This window comes from Amblyomma maculatum, chromosome 1 (genome assembly GCF_055883805.1).
Source record: "Amblyomma maculatum isolate TAMU_Amacu chromosome 1, ASM5588380v1, whole genome shotgun sequence".
Lineage (NCBI taxonomy): Eukaryota > Metazoa > Arthropoda > Arachnida > Ixodida > Ixodidae > Amblyomma > Amblyomma maculatum.
This window is the reverse complement of record NC_139344.1, coordinates 90,618,466-90,639,119: the sequence shown is the minus strand read 5'-3', so window position 1 is coordinate 90,639,119 and position 20,654 is coordinate 90,618,466. Positions and strand designations below refer to the sequence as shown.

The window sequence follows — 20,654 nt, the reverse complement described above, 5'->3', positions numbered from 1 at the left end:
AACTCTCCATCGACAGTTCCTTCTCCCCTCCTTCATCGTACCTGATACATAAAAAGTACACTTTTTTCAGATCAGAGAAGTTTATTCATGCATTGGTTGAAAACGGCTTACCCTGAAAATCTCTTCCGGTGTGCCGAAATCGATGTCCGCGCGATTCCAGTAGTTAGGTCCTGTGGCTGGCACAGTCCATGCAAGAGACAGTCCACCCTCTGCAAGGCTTGTTTGGCGATATACTTCTAATGAAACGCCTCGTTTAGGAACATTGTACCAGAAGCGCACCTTAAGGGAGAAGAGGCAGTACAACAAAAATAAATTTTATGAACAGATATGTTAGGCAACTATGAACGGCCTTAGGTAACCAGACGTGGTTTTAATCTTTGCCAACTTGAAAAGTCGGACAGGAGCCCAGTGTCCAGAAAGTCAGATCCCGGAACGGTTTCATTAGAAACAGCATAGGAAAATTTTACTGGGAATCGTTTTATCAAATTATCCTCTCGTTTCTATGTATCTCGGTGCTGAAAATTCCGATTAGTGAACGTGAGCGAAATTCAGGAGGCAAAAGGTAACATGATGCCAGCCGATGGCAGTAATTAGACAGTTTAGCTCTACTTTGTAACATCACGAAAATGTGTTATGGCACAGCGACGTAGTACGTTTCGACGGCGGCAGTTTCAGTGGACCGTGGCAAGCTTATAGAATGAGAAATCGTAAATAGCGCAGCTGTATCGCTAGCAACAATGCAAAGCAATGTATCTTTGATGCGAAAAATGAGTCGCTTTTCATCGATAGCTGCATTAGGAAACCACAAAACATAATAAAATAGGACGTCAAGTTGTGAAACGAAAAAAAAAAAAAACGTAGAGCTCAACAAAGCATACTGTTTAATCGATAGCGTCGGTTTTTGGGCTTGTTGGTTTGCAGCTTCAAAACGCGGTAGCACAACAGAAGACGAAGACACAGGGTCATAAAAACGATAGTGGCGTTCTTTTCTGTTCTTGTGCCCTCGTCTTCTGTTGCGCCGCATTGCGTTGATGTGTTACCGAGACATGGTCGCGGTGTTATATAGGCGATAGTAGTAAAGTTTCATCTCAGAACACCGTTTGAACTTCGTTTGTGAAATTTTAATGGCAAATTGAAACTATAATAATTGTTTCTCCGCTGTATCAGCGCTCTATTCCTCCAGTATGAGGCAGGACCTTTCCGATTCCACCATAATTTCAAAACACATTATGATTATTTATCGGTTCCTCTCCCCTTTTATCTTTACGCGGGCATTAGAGGACAGGTCGTCGTCTACAGTAGCAGCGCTAGCCACTTCTTTCTACTTATCGATAAAGCCTCTTCTGTCATTCCAACTCTTGTCGTTCGTCTTAGAATGAGGGTGTTGGTAAACAAAAGCAGGTTGTCAAGACTCTTATCTTCAAAAATCTGAGCAGAGAATAAGCTACTTGTAGTGGCATGGTCACCAAAAAGCAGAACAACTACAAACAGAATTCCAAACAAAGAGAACATATAGCAAACGTCAGAAGAAGTAATATTGCTAAACGAGCACATGCACTACAAATGTGAAATAATATACGTACGTCCCTTGCAATATAAAACATAAAGGCACAAAGGAACCTGAACAGCCGAGGACGTACGGACGCAATAAGGACTTAATCACAGGCGCCATGTGAGCATTAGAGTTGACAAACCATATATGAATTCAACAGTAACATTAATCTTTTTTTTTTTCATTTGCGGTCTTTCGTGTTGCTTTTGTAACACTAAATGTAGAAGACGCTGTTTATAAATATAAATGCAATTTATCAGGAACTCTCGATTAAATCAATTTCTCAAGGGATCTCAGTAACAATTTCAGCACACGCCAGTACTGTAATTGGTGCGTTTCAACAGTTACAGCACGTACACGAGGCTTATTTTTACAAGCGCAATTGTAAATGACAGCATACCGACGTTAGTACTTCTCACAAGTCACACAAGTGTCACTCGCCAAATGACTGATTTTGTCATGCCAGATTATATATATATATATATATATATATATATATATATATATATATATATATATATATATATATATATATATATATATATATATATATATGTACTTCTGTTTCAGATCACTGCTGAAAAATAGCTGAATATCATTTTTATAAACTCTATTTTCAAGAAGCTGTTAAGGTTGCATTCCCGCAATTGAGCGAAATAAGAAATATCTCCCCTAAATGCTCCAATCATTCTTAATTTCTAACAGAGTGGTGTAAAATCAAGGTGATACCGCTTATAAAAATGGTCAGAAAAACGCGGTGATATAATCAAGTGAGCACAGCCCGACTGATTTGATGCTTACGTGACAGGCAAGCTTCGGATTTGTGCGTATGACGTAGGACTGCAATCTCCCCGAGGTGATGACGCCCGTGGTTCCAGCCCAAGGTCTGTACACAGCCATGTAGGCACCTAGAAGATGCCACACAGCAAAACTCGAGTGCGTCAGGAATAAATTCTCAGTAGGAGTACGAGATGTGTGGGGAACGTGCTACTAAATAGGACCAAAATACACGTATTGAAAGCGCCGACAGCTCTAAAAAGGATGTTGTTACACAAGTGTATCCAAAAGCACTAACCATAAAGGACATTTCTATGCAGTTTAAAAATTATAACATCGCATTTCTTCTAGAATTCTAAATTCGCGTATAAAGCCCAAAGCTCGCCGCGGTTACTTAAGCATGTCCCACTACTTTCGTTCGATCAACGATTTTTCAGCCGTTCAAAGCAGGACACATACGTACCGAAAATTTATGCGCAAGGCCTTCGAATAAAATTTGCTCTATGAGCTAATAAATCTAATAAATTAGCTTCTCGGTGGTTTAAGCGTAACTACTCCAGTGGTGAACAACCTTTTTTCTTCATTCGAATGTCTAATATACCGCTTCTTGTAGAATTCTGTTGATAAAACGACAGCGATTACAGCAAACAAGAGTGAACGAACGACATACGTACAGATACGCAAGACACTTCTACTTTGCGAATCCCATCTTCTGTGCCGCAACTGGAAGCTTGGTGTTCAAGGCGCATAATTTAACAACGGTTGCATTACCACTTACACAAACTAGGCCTATTTAGCTATCTCAGTTATCAGGCACTGAATTCGCCGCTTATTTTTTCCACCACTCGTAAGCTGCCTACAGAGCGCCTTTCAATCTTTCTCTTCGAGAGCCACTCTTCGCAACACTTTGCCACATATGACACAGTAAAATGCACATATGACTTCAAGCTGCTCAAGTTAGAAAGCGTTTTTTTTTTCTTTGGGGGGGGGGGGGGGGGGGTCATAACAGACAGCTGATCTTTATATGAACCTCATCGTTTGCGTCACAATGGGGAACTTGGTGTTCAATGTGCGTAACTTAACGACGGTTGCATTACCAATTCCGCTCAGTATACCTATTTAAGAATTTTCGAATAAGCGGGCACACTCGCTTTTATTTATATTCTTACGGTAGTAGCAGCCATGATACGGTGGGCGTAATGGCGATCACAGATCGCAGAAAATACCAAATCAAAACAAATGTCTCCTCAGCCAAAAACAAAGACAACCATTTGTTGAGTAATGCGATCGCAATGTCGACAAGCGATTCTAGAGAGCCGTCTTATTTTTATGCTAATATAAACAGTTTTGTTCGTTCTTTACCCATGCATACGTGCAAGTGCAGTGAAGCGCGCCGCTAAGTTATGATGATTACAATCATCCTGGGCCCGCTTGCACAAAACAATCTTAAGACTGTCTTAGCTAAGTCCAGACTTAACTGGAGTCTAAAGAATAGGCCACTAGCATGGCCGCTTAAGACTGGAGTCAAGACTGGGCTTCAGTCCTGACTTGAATAAGTCGCTTGTATGATTACGACTCTAGTGCTGTCTCGGTTAAGACACAAGGACGCCAGGTGTCTAAGTAGAGAAATTAGGGAAATACAGGGATGCGCTAGCACTGCCCTTGCTGTAAGATGTACACATTCGGTCAATTTTGCGTTGTGTAAAATCCGTGCCATTGCTTTTTGCGGCTTAAGATTGTGTTACGAGGAAAAATGCCCCAAGTGGTTGCTGAGGCCGTTCTGGGAAGCCACTCTGGTGAACATGAACCCGAAGCGTTCGACGTTCGGAACACGAGCCGTCTTAAATAAGCTTGGTCTTTCTAAAGACACCATTTAAGTCTGGACTTAGCTCGGACTTTATCGTGCAAGCCGGCCCTGTTGTTCCAGTCACTGAAGCGTCTCTTTTTAAATAAGATTCCTTCACATCGCAAGAAGTGCAGAGGCGACGCACGTTAAAATAAAATTTACCGAAACCTTTCAGTAAGAAAACTCCCGATGATGTCAAAGACAGTCATGCGTAGAGGTATGTGCTCGCAGTGTGGGATTCGCAGGTGGTATCAAAGCTGCAATGAAGAACGTCCTTTCATCTAAGCTTTTGCGAACTTCTGTGACGAAGTAGAAACAAATTATTTACCTCGTCGGTATTATATTGCCTAACAGAATCACTGAAAGCCGGAATTTACGCATTTCAAAAAATCTCCCACAATGTGGTTTATCGGGTTGGAGGTGGATTTCATTTATAAAATTTCGTGAAGCATTCGCCGGTTCATTACCGGACGCACTAATTATAGTCTGATGTGCTTGCAGTTGTAGCCGATTAATAATGAACTCGGACATTATCTGCGACTATCGCTGACTAGCCCCATATCTCTATTAAAATAAAAAGAAAAAATTACGGTTTCCTTCACTTTTCTCGGCTATTTCGTTACTGTACGTGGGACGTGGTGAGACATAGCAATGTTGTCCTATCTTGCCTCTTTATTTTTCTGTCATTAACAACGCTCCCGCACCAATTTAATCGATCCTTTTTGACAGTAAAAATAACGTGGTGAGACATAGCAATGTTGTCCTATCTTGCCTCTTTATTTTTCTGTCATTAACAACGCTCCCGTACCAATTTAATCGATCCTTTTTGACAGTAAAAATAAGTGAAGAAAGAAGTACAGAGCTCAATTCCTTAACGAGCTGCCAATTCCAGTCCTGCGCGGTAATCGGCTTACAGCATTTCCGGTCTCTCCTCGGGCTGTTCCGAGAATATGCTCAACACAGGATAACGTTTTGAAAAGTTCGCTTCAGCAGTTCGGCTTGGACTTTTCCGTTTAGATTGCCCGTTTCTTCGGTGCTGATGCGTTTGGGCCTGGTCACATGAATATCTGCATCCCCATGTAGGATGTTCTATAATCGAGCTATATTACATTGTTAAAATTTCCAAAAATCCTTTTTTTCTTTAGCCTGATCCTCGTGTCTTCGAATCGTCCCTTTCGTATTTCATATTCCGTTCTCCTTGCAGTCATCTGCACTTATTCATGTACCCCTGGATTTCAGAAACTTTGATCTGAATTTTAATGTTGTAAGCCCTTCTACTTCAGCCGTATAGAGTCACGGCCCGATTCGCGCTGTAGTTGGTAAAATCCATTTCCTTTCCGAGACCGACTAAAAGGCCAGCATTGGCCTGCGTCACTCATCCGATAATAAGTAGGGAGCACTAAGGTATCCATTCTTTTCTTTTTTTTTTTTCCACAGCAGCGCACAATGCGGATGCTGCAGAAGCTGCAATGACCCCAGTGCTTGGCGCAACCAAAAAAAATGTCTTATCTTTGTCCAACCCACGTTCGTGTATCGCTTTCAGACCTTGTTACACCGAACGCGTCATTGAAAGCGTGTTTTCCGGTTGCACTAGGAGCATACGAGAGGTTCCTTTTTTTTTTTTTTTTTTAGCAATGGTACAGTGTACTCGGCCGATGACCTCAGGCGCCATTTCGTGTGGAGGGAGTCGCTGCGCCCGCAGTGTCATCAACCTGTGTACGCACACGGGAGACGAAAGCCAAGGGGATGCATTCAGCAATGCCCGTCGGCGCGCCTAATGTCCCTCGCCAGTAATTACGCCGGACGCCATGGTGAGCATGGTTTAAGCTTTACGAGGGAAACACCGAAACCTTGTTCTACACGCAATGTGGAGACAGCCAGCCTTCATGAACGAGTCGCTTCAAGTAGGAATATCCAGCAAAATTTCAAAGTCAAAGTAAGTCAGTAAGAATCGAGCTGCATCTTGCGCCGTTTCTACGCTCTCGCTTCAAGTCGTTAGAGTAATAAGATTACGAAATAAAATCATGACGGCGTCATTGACAAACTGTTTACACAGTTAGATATGCTTGATAGTGCATTTAAAATAGCGGTCAATATATTCAAGAAAACTCTAGAGCCTATAGGCGCACTCTTTCAGCAGCACGTAAAATGCACACATATAATTTTACATGCTCATTATATTTCAGCAAAAGTGTCCTTCATACCTTGGCCGGTTGACGTGGTGTGATCGGTCAAAGGTAGATTAGCGTCCGCTTCACCAGCAACCTTGCGTGTCCAGCGCAAGTGAAGGCCGTGCCTTGCATCATTCGTCCAGTCCTCGCAGTGAGCGTCTTCAAAAAAGCAGAGGCTTCTGACTGAGGAACAAGCCGCGGTGGTCTCATCGCTCCCATCTTGACAGTCTCTCGTTTGGTCACAAAGCTGACTTCTTTCTATACACCAATTGTCCAGGGCACACCTTCAATAAAATGTAGGGCACACGCCATTGCATTATGTCAACTTTAAGCACGAACGTGTAAAGAAAAGCTCTGCGTTATTTAGAAAATAAATTAGTTTTAAAGTTATGAAGTATAGATTACATTTAAGATGCAAATAGAAAGCCCGAATTTCTCTGTACTATACCTGTAGGAGATGCTAATAACTGCCGTTCCAAGTCCGCATTTCTCGTAGAGGATTTTTTTCTTTACTTATGTTTTTTTTTCCTACCTACTAATAGAATCCCAGGTCCAAGATTCTGGGGTACCTTTTAATGGTGAAATAACTGCGGGATATTGTAAGGTAGCGCTATGCACACGTTGTTGGGAATGGTGCAAACTTACGATGCGTGGAAAATATTTACTTTTTAAAGGTGTTCCTGCGGTCGCGGAGAATAGTTAAGGCTGCCACGAGAGACGGATGGGCTGTGTTTTGAGGAAAAATTGTGAGGCACCTGTGGAATATTGTAAAATACGTTTTAAGATGTTTATAGAAATGGTCACAGTTTCCGCTGCGTAGCAAAAGTTTGCTTCTAAATTTTGTCCTGCGTTCACAACCCATAAGTCACTGCCATAAAGAAACCAATGAGGCACGCGTTTTGAAAGCGAATAGCCACAAAACTAGAAGCCCGGTGAGGGAAGCTCTGCTACATCTCAATTGCTATCGTAAAATCATATGATGGCACATAAAAAGACCAGCCCAAAAAACGGGAACAAAGAAACACAAAACGACACGAACGAACAGTTCCTTAGTCCCCGTTTTTTTGCGCTGGTCTTTTTATGTGCTAAGTATGAACCAATTGACCCAAAGAGCTATTTTGATCAAATCATATAATATTTGAAAATGTACGTTGAAAACCTCTTTCTGAAAATAAGTCCAAAAATTCTGGAGATGTAAATACAATTATTTGTGGTTCATTTTTACCTTTCGATCGAAGCCACAATATGTCACACCAGCTTTGCACGTGCGCGCGCCCTATCAAACGCACGTGCGCGCACGTACGTATATAACGAGTGCATTCACCCCATATCAATTATCGAATAATCGCTACACCACGACACCACAGATTCCTTGGTATTGAATTTTGCATAGAACCAACCATAAAGGCCATGTCATGAACGCGCATAAAGCAGCCTTCTATTATTAACGCACGCAAAAAGTTGCGTGACGTATTATCACTTTTCACAGCTGAGAGCGTAAATAAAACGCAAATACGAGCAATACCCCAAACTGCGGCGTACACAAGTAACTATTCCAACGTTAATTGGCTGGTCATTTTTATAATACGGGTATTTTCCCTATGTCGTACACAAACTACAAGGAGGACATTTAGGTGCCTTCGTATTTGTAACAATAAAGGGCAAACTGAAATAATTACAAAATAAAACACTCACAAAGAGTCACATAATCCTTCTGTTGCTTAAGTTTTGCCTTGGCTTTCTTCATTCACCGATCGATCAAATGGCAAACCGAAATAGCTCCCTCAAAACGCACTAGCTGAATCCTCTCTTATTATCCACCGACATTTTAAAACAGAATCCAGTGCGACGAGCAATTGCATGTATTGCTTTGTATAACTCCAAAGTAGGATGTCGTTAAGTATTCTGGTTTATTTCTAGGGAGGGGGGGGGGGGAGGGGGCAATGAATACTGAATACAAGGGCAGGGAAAATGAGATACCTGAACTTGTCTGGCGGGCAGGTGGCGTTTCCAAGTGGCGGCGGCTCACAAGAGAGGAACTCGAGGTCGTCGAGAGCTTGAACAGCCTGCTGGTTGTAACCCCTCTGAGCACGCCAAGCCAGACGGGCTCCTCGTATGATGCCGATGGGCACTTGGACTAGAGTCCACTCTTTCGGACTCCCACCTAGCAGGAAAGCACATTCCAAACCAAACCACAAGATTTAGCCCGCGAAAGAAAACATACTCAGTCATACTCATGAATTTTGCATATTTTGCTTGCAATAATTTTAACAGCAGGTCTAGTTGAGCTTGCTAACAGAATATAAGTCGTGAACGCCCCACGCTGTCGAGCCCTACTTAAGCATCTTGACACATAATATCTTATATCGAGTCCTTGCAGGTTTCATTAAGTACACGGACTTGCACTTTTTTTTATTTGCGCTAAAGAATTAACTTGCGCAAAAATAGCCTTGAAAGCAAAGTAGTCGTTTCAAACTTCATGCAAAAAACTTTGACTGCCTAACTTTTCAACTAACTCAAGTGGATACTAAAGCATGGAATTATTACAAATCTGGAAGTTACAGCGTCCAAAGCGGTTACGAGCTGCGTAACAAGACTATTATTCCAACCTGATGGCACTATAATAGCTTCTGTAGTATTTGTTGAATCTGAAGGTCGAGCGAAGCGAGTCTGCCCAACTAACTGTATACAGACGTAGATACACAAGGAAAAAGGTGCCGTAAAATGCCTTTAAGTTACAGTCGGCCGCTCCTGCACCACTACTAGAGGTATCGACCTGCGTTTCATGTTAGGCTGCCTCCACCATGTGGACTACACACTTCACTGTTTTGGTTTAAGTTCTAGCTTTTGCCGAAAGCGTGCGTAAATTAGAGCCCCGAGAATCACTCGACTTATCCATGGCTCATAACCGACCACAAGCTTCGTAGACTGAACGAGCCACAGTCTCACCGCTGCAGCCGTGGCTCCACTGTCGTAGCAAACTCGGCAGCATGGTTGGTACCGTTTGGTATTTCCTCGTACCGTTATTTTCCACAATCAGCCCAGTAGATATTCAAATGCACCGGATGACTGGGTCAAATTTGAACTTTCTCGAGCCTGCATGTGGTGCTTATCTTCCTTCTCTCCTGGCGGATTCTGCACGTTTTCGAATGCCTTTTTTTTTCTTAACTTTTTCATCCGTTTACACTTCCTAAATTGTTTTTTCATGTTGCTCCATTTTCTGTCAATGCTCGCTACTCTGACGATTCGAGCTTCCTCAGACGCAAATATCAATCAGCCTAAGTTATTGATAAGGTTGTCCCATTTCATTATGTATGTAGCCAAACAAAAACGTTGAGTACCACGCATTTTAATAACCTTGAATTTTTCCCCTAAGCAGGCTAAAAAGATATAGCTCGTTTTCGTTCCCGTGACGTATCTTAAAAATGAGTTGCTTAAATCTCATTTAAGGCAGTATTTACACATTTTTGGTGATAGAGGAGGGGTCAGTGCGTGGTATTCCGTTTAACATGCATGGATTACCTACAGACTACTATCTGAATTTGGAGATTTTGGACATAAATTACTTAATGCACTACAGCGCCGCTGCGGTGGTGCAGTGGTTAGAGCACTCGGCTACTGTTTCCAAGGGTGCGGGATCGAATTCCGCGGTTGCGACTGCGGCCGCTTCTCGCAGGAGGCGAAAAGCAAAGCGCTCGTGTGCTGTGCGATGTCAGTGCGCATCAAAGAACCCCAGTTTTTTGAAATTTTTAGAACCCTCCACTATCGCGCCTCTCATAGCCCGAGTCGCTTTGGGACGTTAAACCTCATAAACTATACTAAACTAATCATTGCTCTACCATGCCCAGATATTTTGGGCATGCGCAATTTTTAAACGCGAAATTGTTTACGAACATACTTATGACATATATGAACGTATTGTGAACCGTGACCATCAATATATACGAAGATTACCTCTCTGGGCGATTGTAGTTTTCTGGCTTTGTCTAAAAGGCGCTCCAGTGCAGGAAAAACCTTAACAGCCTGATTTTTCTACGCATCGGAACCTTAGAAAATTACGAATCATTAATGTGCTCATCGGAGCATCTTATAATAGCCCACTGTCTCCTCACAATTAAAAGTGCCGTCCAAGTAAGATAGACTTGATGCACATTGCGACTGCACGTGAATAGTCAGGGGTACTAACATGCAAATTGTACTGTGTACCGCCTCTGCTGTGATCAGTAACGTCTACATTCTCCCTGCTCGTCCATCACCAACCAAGTCCTGCACTCAGTTTCATATTGCTGCGAACACTAAGCTCAGCAAGCAGCGTGCCACTAACGCCAGTGCTTCTTGGTGTACACTATGCTCAACACCACAATTCAGGTTATTCTTGCGCATGCGCCATTAAACGGATCGTCCCAAAGCAACCAATCATAAAAAGCCCCGTCCACTTCATGAGCGCCCTATGATTGTCGTACATCTTTCGTAAAACGCGCGTCGTTAGATTTCTTGACCAGTATGGAGTGTGGATGTCCTCACGGAAAGCGGTCCACAGCGGCCTCTCTTGGACTGGGCCTTCTGCGGCTGTGTAGAGCAGTAGTTGCAGCGTACAGTCGTCGCTGCAGTAGTACCACGCCTGAAGCCGGCAGCCGCCCGCCGTGCGGGACAGCGGCCGCAACGAGTACAGGAGACTCGCGTCAGCCATGCCACCGTACGCCGAGTTGGCCAGGGCGTACCAGCCGCGCTGCGTGCCCTCTGAATGGTCGATCTGGGGCCGAAGTGCACGGTTTGCCTGCAAATCATGGAATGTATCGGTGCTCACTCCTTCGGTAATGCGCCAATGAGCTCTCCATTGGCGAGAAATAGCAACGAAAAAAAAAATAAACACCTGGCGCTGCAAGTACCTGTCGCTGGGCCTCGTGTTCGGGCACTGTTCAGTTCGCGAGTGCCTATTTTGTTTGATTTTTATATACATACTTTCGAACAGTAGTAACAGTAGTAACATATAGGGAGAAATGATGTAATATTTGCACATTTGGTAGGCGCGCACTACGAACGAAATCAGTTTGCAGGCTTCACGGAACACAGCGGCAGCGACTAAATATACACCATGTCACAAGTTCTTCGCACTAGTACGGTGCCTGCAGCTGTCTCGTTTCAATTGGATTCAACTACTACATACAGCAGTCAACAATATGATTTACGTTGCCCTAAACATTTTGTGCCTTGGTATCTTTTTAATATTCGCTTAACGTATCTGGGATATCTGGTAGACTAGACAGGCACAGTGGCCTAAAAAAAAAGTATAACTAAGAAAATAAATCCTTCAATATTTTGGTGCCTCTAGCCCAGGACATTCTCGACGCTTAATACTGCGTCTCAATAACGTTTTTTCTTCCTTCTCCTCCATCTTTATTTTAGTATTTCAGGACCCCCTGAAGCAACAATAAACACCAGGCACCAGGAACGTTAAAAGATGTGATTTTAAGGCGAAAACCTTTAATGGCTCATACTGTCGTGGACAAAATGTGATCCGCTTTTGCAGTGGCTCTGATTGGTCGAGGCGAGATGACGTCATCGAGGTCTCGACCAATCACTGAGCACCACCACAGTATGCGCGAATGTGTGCCTTTATGGCTATATGCCAATCAATGCCAAGTTACTAATTAGCAATTAATTATTTAAATAATTAATAACTAGTAAATAATTCAATGTTTGATTATTGAATAATAAATAATGAAAAAAATAATTACTTACTTAATGTTTAATTAAGTAACTGATGCCTAGTTCATTAATTACTAATTATTGCTAGTTGCATAGCAGAATGCGGCACTCAGGCTTTCGCCTTTCACTGCTTTAGTCGCTAAAGTCTCTTGTAATTTTTTTTTATTCTTTCTTATCACCAAACGCTCATCTTCCTCAGTGAAAGACATCAATATTTCTCAAAGGTTTCGGAAAACTATCCGGATCAACGACATCACTGATACAAACAAACGAATGGCTGACAGTTGCGCTATTTAGAAACCCTGCGACGAAGCGCGTAGTAGTACTTTCCCGAAACGTATGATGCACTGCCGTCCTTCTAACACCCCCAAGTGCTTGGGCCTAATGTGCGACAAACCTAATGGCGCACGAAATAGTTTCCACAGGCAATGTTCACAGATAATTACTCAGAGTAACTGATTAAGTCAATGGCCTGAGAAGACTAAATCGGCGTTGAAATTTCTGTGATTGAGTACAAGACGACCGAAAGCACTTTGAGAAGCAAAGGTTATTTGCATGATTTCCGCAAGGGTATGCTTCTGTATCTAATAAAGTAGCACGCGCAAAACAAGGGCACTATCGATATATGCTTACCCTGTCAGTCTGGTCATTGGCTTGAATCAGTTTCCATCCGAACTCATTTTCCAGCGAGTACGTCGTGAACCGTGTGGTGCCGGAAGAAGGAACGAGTAGAGAGGAGTTTCTTGTTACAGCCCACCCACATAGACTGCCGTTCTCGAAGGCACACTTTGGTTGCACTAGAGCCATTGGAAAGCGCAATTAGTAAAACACAATTAGTTTGATTACGCTTAGGCACAACAAAAAGACTTTTAAATGTCTACTCCAGCTTGATGCATTTCTTGGGTGTGTGCATATGTAGAGAGATATATACAAACACATGTGTTTCATATTGTTAAAATACGACCTTGCAGACATGATTTCAAACTCCCAAACACACTCGTCTAGATAACGATGGATGTATGTATATGATGAACAATTGCTACCAGGCTAATACGCCAATCGATGAGCAAACATAGTTGCAGTGATGGTGTTTATGCACAAGCAAAGCCAGCCTAAAATTATCCTGTTGGAAATTGCTCTGCCTAAGAAACGTATTTCAATTAATCTGTGTCTACTGTTGTCCCATAAGGCCAGTGTCTTCTGAAACCTTGAAGTATGTGTCTCTATCAACTGCTGATTTCGCAACCCTTCGGAGTACACAATCCCAGAGACGTTCAATGGAATGTCTATTCTCCCCAGGTCGCATATGGGAGCATCTCAGACTCATCACAGACATGTGGTCACGTTAAAAGGAAATAGTTCTCATCAACCAGGACTGCACCACTGACGCACATAGGGGCGGTGACATATTGCATACCGCAGCCATGCTGGCGTGTAGATGGAGTTCGTGCGCACGATGTACAAGAGAGTAGCTCTCTCCCGCATCAAGTCACGCGCAGCGCAAAGGAAGTGCAGAAGCGGCCGTAGCTAGAGCAGTGATTCACCAGTAGCTGGCTTGCGAAGCTCTCGTCCTTCGGAGAGCTGCTGAAGTTTGATGGTGTTCACCAGTATTTGTACAAAGAATATACTCGGTGCTAGTGAATGTGTTCTAAAGCACTAGAAACATAAACATACCGAGTGCATCAAGGACAACAAAGACTACACCGAATGAAAGGCACGTTCACAAACCACCGCGAAAGCCAGGGTGCCAAAAGCACATAATGCCGTTCCAGACGCCTAAAAGACGCTGATCTTTCTCGAGAGCTTTCGGTGTCAAAGGCACACACTTTCCTGAGCAAGGCCAACGCTGACAGCACTTTAGCATGAAGGCGAAGCAAGGACATCCATCCATGAGGTTTGAAGCCATCCTCACGCAAGTCAGTTTTCCCATCGCTATAAAAATGTGATGAGGAAGAGCGGAATTCTTCTGATGTTTTAAGGTACTGCAACGCTCGCAAAGCTATTCTCTATGGGAACGTGGGAAAGTGAGTAGCAGTGGTGAAAAAAAAAATGTTAGAAGCTTTCTTACAGAAAGGATGGGTGCCTCCTGCGATATGTCTCGAGTTTGTGGCAGGCCTTACATTCCACAGTCACGCACGCAGGTCTTAAAGAACAGTAGCGAGAGCACCGTCGACTGTTCGAAACGTAGGATTGGTTGCCAACAGCTTGACCATTGTTGGCGTTGCTCAAGTTCTCTTAATATTTATGTCTTCCCGCGTCTAACCGCCAGGCTAGAATACAAAGTCTGCCGAACATAATAGTGGTTCTCTTTGCACTGTCTTCAAGATATATTTCTTTCCGACAGTGTTTTTGTGAAAGTAATGTGTGTGTTACTTGAACAAAAACATGTCGCGCTCGCTAAACTGGCTGCGCTTGTAGCTGTCTGCACGCAATATGAATTTTTCTTTGTGTTTTTATTTCTTCCAACAGATTTCACAAGCCCAATGTTTTTGCTTGCGCAGCGAATAGGCCCTTTTATTTTAAAAGTACTCGAAGGACTCACCGACTTTCCTGTTTACTCTTTGTTGTGTTCACCTCGTTCCATGTTTCATTATAGCGCAATTCGCGAGACGAAAACTGACAAAAAAAAAAAAAAAAAGACACGGGACTGACGTTAGACCTGTGTCCTTTCTGTGAGTGCTCTGTGAGTAATGAATCCTGAGAAACCATATCGTCTAGCCGGCCTTCAAGTTCTAATTCCATGTCGTTTCTTTCTAAATCCACTCGCAGCTCCATTAGCTATTAGGGGTGTTTTGACCTTATACTGCAGATCAGAAAGCTTCCGTGTGAACCTATCGAATAGTTTTGTACACATGCCTACAGAGTGACCGCACCATGGCATCCCTCCGATTGCAGGCCATAGCCTTCTCTATGGAGGAATGTTTTTCACTATTCAAAGTCCAGCTTGTGAAATGGATTCTCCCATACGACTTCAGAGTCGTTAATGTGCTCCCTTTCTCGCAAGACCACACATCATCTTCACCTCACAAAGCAGAAGTAATTGCCGTGAGCCGGAATCAAACGAAAGCAGTAGCCTCTCTCCAAAGCTTACTTTCGAAAGCGGCTGCTCGGCGCTTTGCAATGCCGTTTTTCTGAGCGTGGTTTCAAGGGGCATACGGGTCTCATCACGGTCCTTACACTATGCCTAAACCAAAACACAGCGGTCATATGCCACTGCGGTTCGTGAAAAAAAGCGGGCGACGTTCCACATCCTGCATTTTACATTGTCAAATTGTAAAGAAAAGGCAGGCCGCTCGCGTTGCAGATTACGTTGACACTATTCATCAAGCAAGCTAAAGCCGAAATTCTCAAGAGGAGACCAGCCTCCTAGGCACGTGCTATATGCATATCACTCCGCCCATGATACAGGGGCAGAACGGCTACCAATGTTAATGATGCAAGGCGAATATCGCATTCTCTAAATAGCTCTACTACAATCAGCATAACCATTTTCGCTACCTGCCTCTTGAATTTCCCTTGCGCCCTACCACACGCTTTGGACAGCAATCCATGGCGCCGGATCTATTTCCGCCCCTTCCAAAGCCCCTTCTAATAACTCTGTTGTGGTGCCATTCTCATTATTTTGGCGTCTGCTGTATACTCATGATCTAGAGCTGCAGTGGAGAAAGTGCACTCACCGCAGTTATTTTCGTCACTGCCGTCCGTGCAGTCCTTGCGGAAATCACACACATGGTCTGAAGAGATGCATTGCCCGTCTGATGTGCAGGTAAATTGCTGCTGATCACATCGGCCAGGACTCGAAGAGGAAGGTGTCGATGCGCTGCTGGCACTCGGGTCGTCAGGAAGATCTTTAGTCGAAAACCTTCAAACGTAAAGGCTCATCAGGGTAAAGGACAGGTGCACAGGAACAAATAAGTGGCATAGACGTAACACTGACATACATGCAATCATTTGAAATCCCCTCAAGAACAAAAAAAAAAGGTACATTTTGCAGGCAGAAGCACGTCGTATCAATAAAAAGCATTGTTCCTACTAGGCATCAGAAAAGGGGTGCACTGCGCAGCAAAACAAAAGCACTAAGCCCTTTATTCTTGCTGCAAGGGACCACAATCAAAGGCTAACATTTTTCCAAGTCAGGACGCCTGTTGGGCTTTCCTATAAGGGATACTGAAGTAAGGACTGCTCCGTTTCGGCGTTTAATTCCTTTTTATCTCAGGTTACGGTTCTGGATTCCTGAAATAACATATAGATAATCAAGAGTACGAACCTACATTCTTGGCTGAAGCTTATGTCGTCAAGAGCGATGACGTCCTTAGGTCCTTTCCCAGAGCGCACAGTAAACAAGAGCTGTCGGTACCTGGTGCCAGACACATCAACACTGTGGCGCTGCCAGAAGTCTCCTGTTGGGCCCTCTTGATGCCAGACTTCTTTTGCGTCGTTGCTGTTCTTGAAATAACGCAAGTAGATGCTCAACGAATTCACCTGCCTACCGAACATGTATGAGTGAAATGTGACATGGCAGCTGCCGCTTAAGAGGTTCAAAGAAGACAACCTGGCAATTTTATTAAACCCATGATAGGCTCCACCAAACTGAATGTAGGCCCCTGAATTATTGAAGGTTGTGTGATCAAAAAGCGGTCCCGTGTCATCGTCTTTTCGGAATGGAGACTTTCCGCGTTGGATGTGCAACGAACCCTCAGTCTCCTCCCTCTTCGGACTTTCCACTTTAAGAATGCCAGTATTTTCGTCATCAAAGGTCACTCTCTGGTTGACGCAGTCTTCTTCGTCGCTACCGTCTCCGCAGTCATCGTACAGATCGCATTTCTTTTCGCTAGATATGCAGAACTTCCGCGTTTTGCACTTGAATGCGCCTTTTTGTGTGCAAAGGTCGCCGGACAGCTTGTCATTCCTGGGGTAACCGCAGTCCACGAAATTAATTTCATCCAAAGAGAATTGGAGCCCGCCCCCACTTGAAGGAGAGTCGATATCAAACGCGAGACGGAAGGGACGCTTCCGGCGCCCAACACCGACAGACTGGAATATCCAAGATTTAGCCAATTTTTTTGATGTCCGCTCCCACAGCAGTATCTCTTCAGAATCGTCAGTAACGATCAGCAGTCGTACATGTATGACAGGGATAGTGAGCCAATAATAGAAGTTTATCTTACAGTCTGGAGTAGACTGTTGGAAAGCCTGGCTGAACATCCTTATTGGGCTCTCTATTTTGACACCGTCGTGAGCAACATAGAAGGATAGATAACTACCAGAAGAAGAGTTCTTTGTTACGTCAAAAGCAGGACTATTTTTCACCTGTTCTCTAGCTTCCATTGCTGTCATTGAACGCCATACTGTTGACTCCGGTAAATTCGGGCTGTTCCAACCACACTCTCCTTGCTCAAAACTGCACGAAGAGGGGCACTGGGATTCGTCGCTCCCAAGCGGACAGTCCAATTTGAAATCACAAACCATTTCTTTCAATATGCAGCTATTGTCCTTGCAAGTAAATTCCGTCTCGCTCTTGCATGTACCTTCTGGTGAAAGTGTGGGCACAACAGACGAATGTGAAACCAAGCAGTTTGGTGTGAATGAGACGTCATCGATGGCGATGAATCCACCCGGGAATCCGTAGAGAACGACGTGAAAATCTTCTGGGCAAGACAAAACGAGGTCAATTTTCTTCCACTCTCTAATGGTATTGTTTCCATTTAGTTCTTTTAATTTGTGAAGCTCCTGGTTGCGCGCCTCCGGCATAATGTTGACCTCCAGCGTCGCATTATCAGCAATCATATACCAATAGCGCATCCTACACTCGCGTGTTGTGGTGCTCTTAAATGCTACGCTTGTTAAGGTAGCGTGACTTGTTTCGGACCAGTCCTTCTTCAGTAAAAGGTAATGTCCCGAGGCGTTACCAAAAGTGTGGTCGATATTTGGGCCGTCATTGTCGTCAACCAAGGCGCCGCCACTAACAATACTCCACGGTGAATGACCGTCAACGAAGCCTGTCCAACCGCAGATGCCGCTCTCAAAGTTGCATCTTTCTGGGAAAGTACTGCAGTTGAGTTCGTCTGAGCCATCCGGGCAGTCAAGGCTCCAGTCACAAAGCTGAGATTTCTGATAGCAGATGTTGTGAGGTTCTTTGCAAGAAAATTGGCCCTTGGACTCGCAATCATTACCAAGAGTAGATGATTGTCCGCAATCATACAAACTGATGTTGTCTACAGCAATTCTGCTTTGTGATGTGGGTGGCGTGGCAACGAGTTTTAAGGCCCATCCGCCATAAGCTCGACGTCCAATTTCAATGTTGACTTTTTTCCACTTTTGAATTTCGAACGACCGCAAATCTAGCAGAGGTGTTTCTGACGATGAGTTTCGCTCCAATATGCTTAGCCTAAGAATATCTGCGCCAGGCAGCACGTTGTTAGCATAGTAGAACATTTCCAGGTAGCACGAAGCAGCCGAAGTTCCGTGTTGGACCGATTCAAGAACAGCGCTATCTAAGGCGACTCCCTCTCCCATGGTTACGCCCATGAAAAAGCCTTTGCCTGACACATCTTTACTTGGGCCGCTTCTTTCCTTGTCCCCGCGGAGTCTTCGCCACGAGTACCTACCAGTGCTTACATCCTGCCAGCCGCAAGTACTGCTGTCAAAACTACAACTGGCGCATGTAGACTCGTCAGCGCCACCTTTACAGTCCTCGACGAAATCACAGACTTTATTTAACGGAATGCATGACTGGTCCGGACAAGCAAATTCTTCGGCGGAACAGATGCGTTTAGGTGACTCAGTTGTTGCTTCTGGCTTGAGCACAGGTAAAATGGTGAGTGGCGAGAGAGTACAGCCATCTGTGAAGGAAATGTCATCAACAGCCCATGCTCCATTCGCGTCCTTGCCAGCGCTTGCTTCGATCACAACCTGCATGGGACTTTCGAAGTTCTCAAGCGATATTACTTTCCTTTCGTAGTGCTGCCCAAACACGCGGGATGTCTTCCAAACAAGATGTTTCTCCCCGAGGAGATCCAAACGGACATATACAGCCAAGCTTCCAGCATTCATGCTATACAACCTGTAGTCTAGATGGGAAAACGTAGTTTGGTAGGTATAGAAGAACCTTAAAAAGCACCGAGAACTTTCCGCAGCGCTAACTACTGGACTTGAGAATTCTCCTTTTTTAAACGATCGATCAGCAAATAAGAATCGTAGAAAGTTGCCATACACCGAGTTTGTCGTGTGATCCCGGAGGTCGTCGTTAGTTAGCCCGAATTCATCAATTCTAGTTAACCGCAGCTGCCAAGCAGGACTTTGTACTTTCCAGCCGCATACGCCGCCTTCAAAATCACAGCGAGCGGGGTACAACGTGCAGTTTGCTCTGGGACTGAGTCCTTCATCGCTCCTGTCCCCGCAGTCGTCGTTGAAGTCACAGACTGTGCTTTTCGGGATGCAGTTTCCGTTAGTACAAGTGAAAAAATGGGGTGGGCAATATGTGGGTTTCCATGCGACGCTCTTTCTATCGCACCCTGAAAAGCTAAGGTCGTCAATAAGAAATGTTTCATCGAAGGATTCCAAATTCCCTAGGAAGTTTACAGTAAAACGCTCAGAGACTCTCCCTATCCGCGCAGCGGCGTACCTCCACTTTCTCCGTTCAAAAGTTCCATTGTGACCTCTTAGCACAAGAGCAGTAGTATCCAGGAGTTTGAGCTTCGACAAGAACCCGTAGACAACCCTAATAGCTGTAGTTTGCTGCAGCACTGTGGAATAGTACCAGAAACCAAGAGTGCAGGTAGGAGATGCGTCAATTAGGCTGGGGCTAATCAAGCTCGCGGTGCGCTCATGTTCCTGCGCTGGTTGAATTTTTAACCGAAGAAAGCTGCCTTCTTTTGACCTTGTGGTATGGTCCTCTGTTGGCTCCCTTATACTGTTGCTTTTTGGCTGCTCTAAAGACCACATAGCGCCCTCAGTCGTCATTTTCCAGTAGCAAGTGCTTTTTGTTTCGAAGTCACACGCAGTGCCGCAGTCTGCCTCGTCTTGACCGTCAGAGCAGTCGACTTCGAAATTGCACAACCTGTCGCGAGTGAAGTGTTTTGTCTCGTTGTCGCAGCTGAATTCGGGGTGGTTAACGTCCTCTAAATGTTCGCACGGTCCCCCAGAAACGACTAAGTCGTCTAAAGCGAGGACGGAAATTTGGAATGGAGGAAATGTCATGCTGAAGCCGATGCGGCATTCTGCAGCAGAGGTTGAAATGTTAGCTTCCGCCTTCGTCCATCTGGCGTTTACATCAGTAGTAGATGAATATTCAATCGCATCATCTCCGAGCTCCGTCCTGACAAAGAGGTTCAGCATGTGTGGCAGCGTCCCGATGTGATAAGACCAAAAGCTGAAGCATAGGTTGCTGCAGTCAGGCAAAATGGGTGAAACAAGAAGCGCTGGGATGTCAACAGAAGTGGCATTGCTGCCGATGGCCGCGTAGGTGCCGAAAGACTCACTGAACGTGTGGTCTACATCTGGCCCTATCTGCGAAACAAAAGGAGATAGAAAAGTAGAATGCACAAGTGTATGAGAATTCGTTACCGGAAATAGCAATATTCTATAACAAATATGTTTG

General features: G+C 44.3%; 1 protein-coding gene across 1 annotated transcript in view; it reads right to left on the bottom strand.

Annotated features, from left to right (window-relative positions):
• Positions 1–20,654, bottom strand: part of LOC146203157 (MAM and LDL-receptor class A domain-containing protein 1-like) — a 138,914-nt gene that overhangs the window by 26,014 nt on the left and 92,246 nt on the right. The window contains exons 44-51 of the mRNA XM_084588544.1: positions 16,323–20,563; positions 15,733–15,917; positions 12,689–12,852; positions 10,871–11,123; positions 8,327–8,510; positions 6,380–6,630; positions 2,354–2,460; positions 112–279 (exon numbers count right to left, since the gene is read on the bottom strand). Of these exons, the coding sequence (XP_084444670.1) occupies positions 112–279; positions 2,354–2,460; positions 6,380–6,630; positions 8,327–8,510; positions 10,871–11,123; positions 12,689–12,852; positions 15,733–15,917; positions 16,323–20,563 (5,553 nt within the window). The remainder of the gene's footprint in view (positions 1–111; positions 280–2,353; positions 2,461–6,379; positions 6,631–8,326; positions 8,511–10,870; positions 11,124–12,688; positions 12,853–15,732; positions 15,918–16,322; positions 20,564–20,654) is intronic.